This window comes from Pogona vitticeps, chromosome 6 (assembly GCF_051106095.1).
Source record: "Pogona vitticeps strain Pit_001003342236 chromosome 6, PviZW2.1, whole genome shotgun sequence".
NCBI classification, from domain to species: Eukaryota; Metazoa; Chordata; class Lepidosauria; order Squamata; family Agamidae; genus Pogona; species Pogona vitticeps.
Window position 1 is genome coordinate 21310859 of NC_135788.1, and position 12188 is coordinate 21323046.

Sequence of the window (12188 nt, forward strand, 5' to 3'; positions counted from 1 at the left end):
GTGGAATTTCTTTATTTTGCCTTGTATTCAAACATTGTGCAGCAATGTGGCCTTTCTTTTTGCAAATGAAGCAGATTCTCTTCCCCCATGAGCTTTTCCCATCAAATCTTTCAAGTTTCTCTTTTCCCTCCAAAACTTGTTTACTGTGCTGGCCCTGTTCTGAGGGCTTTTCACTAAAATGGCCGCCTACTTTAGTCTGTCTCTGTGCTTGTTCCTTAGAGAACTTTGGGTCCCATGTTTTCCTCACACCTCTCCCCTCATAACAACTAGGACCCCTTATTTGAGAAATAAAATCAGCTATTTGTGCAGCGTTTCTAACGTCTGTTGGTTTCCGTTCTTGAACTAAAAATTTAAGTTCCCCATGGAGTAAGGAATAAAACTGCTCCAGGCCCACAACATTTTTCAATTCCTGAAAAGTTTTTACATTCTCCTGTTCAAGCCACCGATCTAAACACTTTTCTAAGTCAAAACCAAGTTGGGTATAAGATTCATCTGATCTTTTAGTAAGTTTTCTGAACTTCTGCCTAAGATGTTCTGAATTAATGCCAAATCGATTGTAAACCATTTTTTTGAACTCTGAATAATCTTTACTGAGCTCAACTGGCATATCAGCATACACATCAGCCATTTTTCCACTCAGGAGAGACCTCAAAATTATCATTTTCTCTGTTTCCCTCACAGAAAAATCAGCACAACTTCGTTCAAAGATTTTAAGGAAGTTTTCAGGACAATCCCCCTGTTTATATGTAGGAAATTTCTTCAAATCTGATTTTGATAACTGGCTTGGTTCAGTACCAGAATCTCTGTTGTTGTTGTTGTTGTTTTGGTTCAGTAATTCCAATTTCCTAAGTTCAAAAGCCATACGCTCCTTCTCCAGTTCAAATTGTCTTTGTCTCTCTCTTTCTCTTTCCTCTTTTTCTAGGGCAATCCTTTCCTTTTCTATTTCTAACTGCCTCATTTGAACTTCATGTGCCTGGGCTAACTGAATTTTCCTCAGTTCTGATAACTGTTCACCATTAGCTTCTTCCTGCACTGAGGCAACTCTTCCCTCACCATTTGACTCATCCCCAGACCAGTCTGACATTGCTTGGTCTCTTTGTTCACTCACTTCTGCCATTTGACTGCGTGTGAGAGGCATTTTACTAACTCAAAAAGCTCCTGTCAATTTCCACGCCTCTGTTTAAAAATATTTTTCTTCTTGCTGTGCTTTAGGTCTGACACTCTTTAACAGGGTATACCCCCAGATATGGCTAGGCTTGTTACTATAATCTCTAATGGCTTCTGCCCCTTCACCGGGCCTCTTGCCAGATTTAGAGCTACTTTAATTTTCTGCCCTTGGCTCTACTTCCAAATCCACCACAGCTTCACCTTCTCTCAGGTGCTGTAGTTCACTAGAGAAATCCCAAATCTTCGCTGCCCTTGGTCTGTCTGTCCCTTCCGAGTTCTCCCAACTCTGGACTCTCAGACCAAGTCACAACAGCCTCCTACTTTGGGCCAATCTCCCTCACAAAATGGACCTTCTAGAGCTCATAAGTCAGTTCCCTCACTCTGAAGTTTAGGTGCCTCTCTACTAGATCTGCTCCCCCCTGGAGACAAATCCTGGAGAGTTACCCACACCCCACTTCAGGTGCACCTAACTGAAATCCTTTTGCTCTGGTCACACTAGCCAAGGCTTTTTTTTTTTTTGGGCAACTGGGCAACTGGACAACTCGTATCCCACACGCTGGCACCAGTTTTGTCGCGACTGCCACCTCCTCCTACGTCACCACAAGAGATGACAGGTCACGATCCTTCACACACACACACACACTTCGCTGCCACCAACCACACATAAACCTGACACTTCAGACTTAGTATGGATTTCAAAATAAAAATGATGATTTATTGAATACAAAAATAAAATGGAAATCACTGAGTAAAAGAATCACTTGTCACACTATATTTCTCAGACCTTAACCCTGCACAGTTCTTTGTTACTTGACACTCAATTACTCAATTACCTAACCTATATCTAACCCTGTCTACAGGTCTTCTTTCAAGTCCTCTCTCACTCTCCCACTCTCTAATTAACTCAACTAAAAAAAACCCCCTTCTTTGCACTCCCCCCTTATATACAAAAACTCCACCCCTTTAAGACCCACCTCCTGCCCTGCCATAGGCCGGGAAACTCCAGCCTTAGCCAAGACAGGCAGGTGACGTCATGGCACACGTCACAGACGGTTTAATCTGGAACGATCCAAATGAAACATTTGATATGTCCTCCTGTGTCTTTTTTTTTTTTGGTCTTTCTATGTCCACCTTTTGGTACTCATATATCTGGCAACCCTATCAACACAGCACACACCATTTGGCAGGCCTCCTTTATCTGGAGTCCAGTATCTTTAAGAAGCTGGAGGGACTGCTGTGCGGGAGAGAAGGCAGGGAACTACGTGGCCACCACCCCAGTTATACAAATCTAAATATGGATCCAACTCAGTGCTTTTAATGTGGATTTCTTTGGCAAGATATTTAAAAAGAAAAGAAAAAAAGAAGCACTAGGGACAGATATAGAAGGGAGAAACTGCTAATGTCCAGAGATGCAGTTTATAATACGTAAACAAAAGTGCTGATACTCACAATGGAGACATGCAACTTATATAATTATCCTAAAACCATTAAAAGTGAGGGAAAGCACGGAAACTCATGTTTCCTCAAACGATACTGTACAAAAATCTATCTCTAAATTCAGAATGGCTCCCAATGCCAGATGTACCTTAACGTCTGGACTAAATTGCTAAAAATACCATAAAGGTAAATAACGCATTACGTTGCATTTTTTAAAAAGTGATCTTCACATTGCCTTGTTTATATTGGAAAAAAAAATGCATAGCCCTGGTTTACCACTCTGGTCCTGATCCGAATTGGTGCCCCATATTGGTATTATTTTCTGTCAAAATGCATTCCTTACTTCCTGTTTTCTCTCAGAAACACTGAACAGTTGCACAAAATAGCAGGTGTGTGTGTCAAGGGATTGCAAGAGATTGTGTGAGTAACCAGAAGGATGCCATAATGAAACAGCCATAAAGTACAAAATAAGAGGCCAGCAATACTTTCACGAGACCATTAAAATCTCAAGAACAAACAAGGTTTTGAGTCCTGTAGCACTTTTCATCAGGCATTGTAAAACTCTGGAGGAGAAAAAGAAAAGATCAAAAATCATCCTGTATAAAAGGCAAACTTAAGTACAGGATCTCTACTTAAACAAACTATTTTTATCATAACATTTGGCCTAACTTTAATTCAGACATGCATCCTTTTTAAAGACAACTTAATGTAATATATAATTTGGTCCTAAATGGTGCAACAAGGGTTGGTGGGGAGCTGGTTCTCAGAAGGTGCCCATTTTTCCTTTTAATAATACCAATTTCTGTCACTTAGGATACTGATGGCAATGTGTTAATTTATAATAAATGTTGATTTTTTAAAAAAGGCTTAAAGGGCAATAAAAAAAAGCTGTCTCACTTACCATTTCCACTAATGATAAATACAAAAACATTCCGGCAATGACGGTAAATATCCAGTTTTGAATGCGAGAATCTGTCGATACTGAAAGGCCAATGCAAAGCCCTATGAAAGCAGTTAGGGCACTTATGAAGTTCATTAAAATGGCAATCTTTGAAGAAAGCTCTGTACTTAATAACACTGCAAAATCTCCTGGGGATAGAAAGGAAATATAAACATAAAATATTTATTGGCCAATAAAATACTGGTAGAATTTCACAATATTACCCCAGTGAGAACAGTCCTTGTTTTTGTATGTTACTGTGTGATCAAGTTTTACCCTCCCTTTCACTTTTTCATGTGAGTGTCTAACTGTTCTTGTGAACTGTGAATGTACATTTTGGCTAAGATATGTCTTATATATGTATTTATTTATTTACTCTTAAATTTATATCCTGTCTTTCTTTCAGAGATGGGGATACTAATAGTTATAACATTAAAATAATACTAAAACATAAAAATAGATTAAAAACCACAGTTAAAACCCATCAGTTAAAAACAACAACAACAACCCAACAATGGCTAGAATCCTATTTCTTACATACACTGGTACAAATTACAGCAGCAAATTATTGCTAGTTAAGGGATTGATGCTTATATCCCTCAGTGCATGTCAAGTCACTGCAGTTTGCTTCTGTAATTTTCACCCTTGCTCTTACTCAAGGAGTGGCTTTGCCAATTCTAAAGGCACTCAATGTGACTTACAAACCATAAAAAGCAAAGAAAAAAAAATTAAAACAAGATTCATGAACAGTTAAAGAGTTGTAAAACACAGAAATATTAATATTGTCATCTGAAAACAGACTAAAATGTAACAGCATTAAAAAAAACCATGGACCACATTAAAAGGATACAATGTCAGCATGTATAGCACATCTACCTATGCTAAGCTTAAATATTAAAAGCCCAGCTGAAGAAGAACATTTTCAATTACCAATTGGCATGGCCTCACAGGGACAGCATTCTGTAACCTGCAGGTAGCCATCAAGAAGGCCCTCTCTCAATTTCGTGTCAAACATACCTGTAAAGGTGAGGGGGCTGATCACCCTTGCCTGTAAAGGGAGCCTCTCAGTGGAAAGATAAAATATACATGTAAGAGTGCTTAGGCTCCCCCTCACCCCCTTGCTGTGCTATATTAACAAGCTTCAGAAAAAGAAAAGGAAGAGGCAGCCCTCTCCACTTATCTTTTCTTTCTCTTTTCTGCTACCTTTGACTGATTATTTCAAATTGGAAGGAACATTCCTTGATAATTTGTGTTTTTTCTATAGATTAGTTTTGACACTTGCATTGTTTCTTGGCTTGTCCTGAGATGTTTGCAAATAAAGGATGTATTTTCCTTTTGCACTGAGGTTCTGATAATACCAGTTAGAAATCATATGGAATCATTATGAATCACAATACTTTGCAATACTGTGAAAAAATATTCAGTGTCCTGTTTTGTCCTGTGCTCTGGGATTGAGTTGGGAGAACTGTGATTTTACCCCTGGAAGATGTCTACTCTTTTTGCCAACAGGAAACAGTCAAGTGTGCTGTTTATGAACTGAACCCAAGATATCCTTGATGGCATTTAATAAGCAGGCCAATCCATGGGCCATATCTCTCTAGGCCAACTCAGTCCACATGTTCACAGGCCCTTTGTCCAATGTATCATTGTGCTCTTAAACCTGATTAATGAGATCCTTCCCTGATGATCGTAAGACCTGAGAAGGGTTATAAGGGGAGATATGGTCCATCAGATAGCCTGGATACAAGCTGTATATGGTTTTATATGCCCTAACCAGCACTTTGCATTGGATTCGGAAATGGACCGATACCTAGTGAAGCAGATGTAACACAGAGTTACAACATGCCCCCTGTAACCAGTCCTGGTCAACAGTCTGGCTGCAACATTTTGCACCAGTTGAAAGTTCCAAACCATTTTCAAAGACAGAGTGCATCATAGTAATCAAAAACAGCATGACACTAAAGTATGTGTCATCGTAACTGGCAATCAGTAGCCTATATCTAAAGGAGTGGGTGCAGCTGGTGAACTAGCTTTAAGTGTGCATATGCATGCCTGGCCACAGCTGAGACCTGGGTTTCCAAACTCAAAGATTTTACTCCTGAATTGAGAACCTGGGTTTTCAGGGGGAGAGTAATTCCACACAACACAGGTTAAATTCTTATTCCCTGATCTGCCTTATGATTGACCAGGAGTAACTCTGTCTTGTCTGGATTAAATTTCGGTCTATTAGTCCTCGTCCAGTCCATCACCAACACCACACACCAGTTTAGAACAAGAATTACAGTACTTCCTTGGAGTTGGATGGAAAAGAGAAGTAAAGTTGGGTGCCATCAACTAATGGCACCAAACTCCAAAATGCCAGATGACCTCTCCTAATGGTTTCATATAAATATTAAATAGCATGGGGTCAAAACAGAACCCAGAGGGATGCCACTGGCCAATTGCATGATATCAAACAGGAGTCCTCCAGCACCACCTTCTGAGTTTACTCCTCTGGAAAGGACCAGAGACGGTGGCTCCAAGTCCCATCCCAGAGATACAATTGAGAAGGATACCATGGTCAAGGATACAAAAAGCCACTGAGGAGTCCAGCAGAACCAATAGGGACACACTTCCCTCCCTGTCCAGCTTCCATCACAGGTCATCCACCAAAGTGACCAAAGCCATCTCCATCCAATAGCCAGACCTGAAGCTGAATTGACTTCTGGAGAATCTATTTCGTCCAAGAACCCTGGAGTTGAGAAGCCACTCCCCCATACCTTATCCAATAATGGAATAAGGGAGACTAGCCAATAATTACATTGCACGGTGGGGTTTAAGAAACTTTTTCAGCAGAGGTTTTACAACTGTCTCCTTTAAACATGTGGGCAGCCTATCTTCTTACGAGTACTCCTCTTATCCATTCATCCAGTGCTGCTTTTAAAATCTAAGGGTAAGAATCCAACAAACATATAGTGGTATTAATCCCTCTAAGGAATCTGTCCAGACCCGCTCAGTGAGGCACGTGAATGATTTTAGACTCTCGATTTATGGTGTCCTGATCACTATGTGGATGTGTGTACAACAACTTACTTCAAAACGTGGTACACCAATTTTACTGCAGTCGCAGAGAGGAGGTGCAACTCATCCTGGAGAACTTCTAGAACAAAGTCCTGCCTTGACAACACCAGTACACTTATCAGAATGTAAGGTGCATGGAATGTAATCTTTCCAATACATAGAACTGTTCTGCAGAGTAGAACTGATTTAAACTTTGTACGGGCCTTCAAATGAAGGAAGAAAAAGAAAGCTACCATTCCATGTTTCAGCTGGGAAGTTGTATATTCCTTTGCTGTTTGTTCTTAAACAAAATCACATGTGAAGTTCTCCGTTCCCAGGGTTTCAAGCTAAAAATACTTATAGGTGTATGTATATTCATGTGCTTTCCATCTGAGTTACAGTCTCAGAAACCTGATAAACAAAATTATGTAACCATATTGCATGATCTAGAGGTGTCTGTTGAAAAGAGTGATTCAGTGGGCCCTAGTGCTGATCTTAACATTCAGAATTAGTTTTTGAAAACTACTTCTAAGGCTGAAGGTATTTTTATAGTGTTCTCTAAAATAATTTTTTTAAAAAAAACTCTCCACATTGCTGTCTTATGTGAACAAACTCATTTTGATTGATACATAGTGGTATATAAATAAACTGCTTTCCTTTATCACTCTGCTCCCAGATTCTGAACATCTGATCGGAATCTCATCAGTTAATGCTAGGAGTGTGCATGCACCATCTGCTTCAATTTGGTTCAAATTATTTGTGTTACAAACCACAACTGATTTGCTTCAAGCCAGTTTGCAGACTATCCAATTTTATTTGTATCCAAATATTTAAAAAATGCTTATACATATTTGTATCTGTCCCAATAGGGGAAAAAATGAAACTGTGGGAAATACAGGGCTTACCTGTTATGGGGTGGACACTCAGTGCCATTAACAACTGTTTGACTTCCAGTGTGTAGATGAAGCTCTCTACTATTTCTTTTTCTCTCTCTCTCTCATTTCTCCCTTCCCCCACCCACACTGGGAACCATGAAATGTACTTGTGGTAAATGAGACAAGAGTATAGAGGCTCTCGCCGGAGTGCTGTCTCTCAGTAAGCTGTCTAAAGAAATACAGATCACTCCACCACCAACCCCTCCTAGGATGGTATGCCAAAGTATAGACACCCGGGAGTTGGAGATGAATCTACGGGGGTTGAATGTGTCTACACAGATGGGAAAGGATTTGGCGGGAAGAGTTGAACAGGGGCGGTCCGTAGTTGAGGCAGGAATGGGGGATATAAATATGGGTCGAGACAATATACCAGGTGGTTGGGAACTGATCTGGGTGGAAGACCCATGGACTGGGAAATGGGAAAAGATCAAAGTGCCCAGAGAGGAAGCTGACTACCATCGTCGAAGAGGGCTTCCCCAACGTCCATCATATTGGGGGGAGTCGGAAGCAAGGGAGTGGAGGAGACGGCTGAGAGAGGAGCAAGAGGCTGTCGCAAGGGAAGCTGAAGAACGCCGGGCATGGCGTGCCGAGGAGGTGTGGAGGATAAGGTACCTCCGGGACCATGGGGAGTCTTTGAGGGATTGGGGTCCCCAATGTGGGGAAATGGACCAGAAGACGAAACCCTACCGTTACTGAATGGGGAAGTAACGGAAGGAGAAGTTCCTGAGGATGACCCACTTGTTTTGGGACTGTGGGAAGTTAAATCATTAAGCCCTTTTGAAACTGAATTGTGTTTGCCCTTGCGGGACCTGTTGGTCTCGCAAGAGAAGTTGCATAGAGATACCTTTAAAGAAACGTTACCATTGACAAGAGAAATAAATAAAACTTCAGACTTTGGTTTAATTACGACTCCTGGGTTATTTGGAAAAAATGTGGAGGCTAACAGTGAACCCTCGCAGTGTGTTGTGTTTAGTCGTTTAGTCGTGTCCGACTCTTCGTGACCCCATGGACCAGAGCACGCCAGGCCCTCCTGTCTTCTACTGCCTCCCGGAGTTGTGTCAGGTTCATGTTGGTTGCTTCGCAGACACTGTCCAGCCATCTCATCCTCGGTCGTCCCCTTGTCCTCTTGCCATCACACCTTCCTAACATCAAGGTTTTTTCCAAGGACTCTTTTCTTCTCATGAGATGGCCAAAGTACTGGAGCCTCAGCTTCAGGATCTGTCCTTCAAGTGAGCATTCAGGGTTGATTTCCTTTAGAACTGATAGGTTTGTTCTCCTTGCAGTCCAGGGGATTCTCAAGAGTCTCCTCCAGCACCACAATTCAAAGGCATCAATTCTTCGGCGGTCTGCTTTCTTTATGGTCCAGCTCTCACTTCCATACATCACGACAGGAAAAACCATAGCTTTGACTATTCGGACTTTTGTTGGCAAGGTGATGTCTCTGCTTTTCAAGATGCTGTCAAGATTTGTCATCGCTTTCCTCCCAAGAAGAAGGCGCCTTTTAATTTCGTGGCTGCTGTCTCCATCTGCAGTGATCATGGAGCCCAGGAAGATAAAATTTGACACTGCCTCCATATCTTCCCCTTCTATTTGCCAGGAGGTGATGGGACCAGTGGCCATGATCTTAGTTTTTTTGATGTTGAGTTTCAGACCGTTTTTTGCACTCTCCTCTTTCACTCTCATTACAAGGTTCTTTAATTCCTCCTCACTTTCTGCCATCAGAGTGGTATCATCTGCATATCGGAGGTTGTTGATATTTCTTCCGGCAATCTTAATTCCGGCTTGGGTTTCTTCCAGTCCAGCCTTCCGCATGATGTATTCTGCATACAAGTTAAACAAGCTGGGGGACAATATACAGCCTTGCCGTACTCCTTTCCCAATTTTGAACCACTCAGTTGTTCCATGACCAGTTCTAACTGTTGCTTCCTGTCCCACATATAGGTTTCTCAGGAGACAGATAAAGTGGTCAGGCACTCCCATTTCTTTAAGAACTTGCCATAGTTTGCTGTGGTCCACACAGTCAAAGGCTTTCGCATAGTCAATGAAGCAGAAGTAGATATTTTTCTGGAACTCTCTGGCTTTCTCCATAATCCAGCGCAAGTTAGCAATTTGGTCTCGAGTTCCTCTGCCTCTTCGGAATCCAGCTTGTACTTCTGGGAGTTCTCGGTCCACATACTGCTGAAGCCTACCTTGTAGGATTTTGAGCATAACCTTGCTAGCGTGCGAAATGAGTGCAATTGTACGGTAGTTGGAGCATTCTTTGGCACTGCCTTTCTTTGGGATTGGGATGTAGACTGATCTTTTCCAATCCTCTGGCCACTGTTGAGTTTTCCAAACTTGCTGGCATATTGAATGTAGCACCTTAACAGCATCTTCTTTCAAGATTTTAAATAGTTCAACTGGAATGCCATCACCTCCACTGGCCTTGTTGTTAGCCAGGCTTTCTAAGGCCCACTTGACTTCGCTCTCCAGGATGTCTGGCTCAAGGTCAGCAACTACATTGTCTGGGTTGTCCGGGATATCCAAATCTTTCTGATATAATTCCTCTGTGTATTCTTGCCACCTCTTCTTGACGTCCTCTGCTTCTGTTAGGTCCCTTCCATTTTTGTCTTTTATCATGTTCATCTTTGCGCAAAATGTTCCTCTAATATGTCCAATTTTCCTGAACAGATCTCTGGTCTTTCCTTTTCTGTTATCTTCCTCTATTTCTTTGCATTGTTCATTTAAGAAGGCCCTCTTGTCTCTCCTTGCTATTCTTTGGAAGTCTGCATTCAAGTTTCTGTAACTTTCCCTATCTCCCTTGCATTTTGTTTCCCTTCTCCTCTCTGCTATTTCTAAGGCCTCGTTGGACAGCCACTTTGCTTTCTTGCATTTCCTTTTCTTTGGGATGGTTTTCGTTGCTGCCTCCTGGATAATGTTACGAGCCTCTATCCAAAGTTCTTCAGGCACTCTGTCCACCAAATCTAGTTCCTTAAATCTGTTCTTTACTTCCACTGTGTATTCATAAGGGATTTGGTTTAGATTATACCTGAGTGGCCCAGTGGTTTTTCCTAATCTCTTCAGTCTAAGCTTGAATTTTGCTATGAGAAGCTGATGATCAGAACCACAGCCAGCTCCAGGTCTTGTTTTTGCTGACTGTATAGAGCTTCTCCATCTTTGGCTGCAGAGAATATAATCAATCTGATTTCGATATTGCCCATCTGGTGATTTCCATGTCTAGAGTCGCCTCTTGTGTTGTTGGAAAAGAGTGTTTGTGATGACCAGCTTATTCTCTTGACAAAACTCTATTAGCCTTTGTCCTGCTTCGTTCTGAACTCCAAGGCCAAACTTCCCTGTTGTTCCTTTTATCTCTTGGCTCCCTACTTTAGCATTCCAGTCCCCTAGAATGAGAAGAACATCTTTCTTTGGTGTCAGTTCTAGAAGGTGTTGTAAATCTTCATAGAATTGTTCAATTTCAGTCTCCTCAGCAATGCTGGTTGGTGCATAAACTTGGATTATTGTGATGTTGAATGGTCTGCCTTGGATTCGTATTGACATCATTCTATCATTTTTGAGATTGTATCCCATTACAGATTTTCCCATTCTTTTGTTGACTATGAGGGCCACTCCATTCCTTCTACAGGATTCTTGCCCACAATAGTAGATATGATAATCATCTGAGCTGAATTCGCCCATTCCTGTCCATTTTAGTTCACTGATGCCCAGGATGTCGATATTTATTCTTGCCATCTCCTGTTTGACCACCTCCAGCTTCCCAACGTTCATAGATCTTACATTCCAGGTTCCTATGCAGTATTTTTCTTTGCAGCATTGGATTTTCCTTTCACTTCCAGGCACGTCCACAGCTGAGCGTCCTTTCGGCTTTGGCCCAACCACTTCATTAGCTCTGGAGCTACTTGTACTTGTCCTCCACTCTTCCTCAGTAGCATGTTGGACGCCTTCCGACCTGAGGGGCCCATCTTCCAGTGTCATATCTTTTAGCCTTTTGTTTCTGATCATGGGGTGTTCTTGGCAAAGATACTGGAGTGGCTTGCCATTTCCTACTCCAGGTGGATTGCGTTTAGTCGGAACTCTCCACTATGTCCTGTCCGTCTTGGGTGTCCCTGCACGGCATAGCCCATAGCTTCTCTGAGTTACTCAAGCCCCTTCGCCACGACAAGGCAGCAATCCATGAACCCTCGCAGTACTCAACGAAAATATTTGTTGAAGGATGGGATACCCCGCTCAGTAGCTTCACCTGCCACAATGGATAGAACACCTGATGACTGCATTGTGTGTCATGTTTGCCACCCACCCTGTCTAAAACACAGACTTGCACAGCAAAAGAAAAAAAGATAACGGCAAAGTGCTGTAAAAACAAAAGCCAGTAGCAGGCATTAAAAATGGTAAAATACAAAACAAGACAGAGGAGATTGCTTAAGTTCTATTCCTATTCCTATGCCACTCAAATCCCACATGGAGGCACAGATTTCACACACACATGAACTTAATTGATTGGATTGAGATTTGTAGTTGCCTAAAAGCAAAGAAGAAGAAAAGAACTGCTGAATAGCTCAGTGATATAGGCATCTGGCTGTGGAGCCAGAGGTTGGGAGTTTGATTCCAAACGGTGCCTCCTTGACATGAGCTGGACTCGATGATCCATAGCATCCCTTCCAGCTCTACAGTTC

The 12188-nt window shown here is 41.9% G+C and overlaps 1 protein-coding gene across 1 annotated transcript in view; it reads right to left on the reverse strand.

The window, feature by feature from the left end:
• The window catches only part of SLC39A12 (solute carrier family 39 member 12), a 49874-nt gene that overhangs the window by 7356 nt on the left and 30330 nt on the right, over positions 1-12188 (reverse strand). The window contains 1 exon segment of the mRNA XM_078378261.1: positions 3506-3702. Within this exon segment, the coding sequence (XP_078234387.1) occupies positions 3506-3702 (197 nt within the window).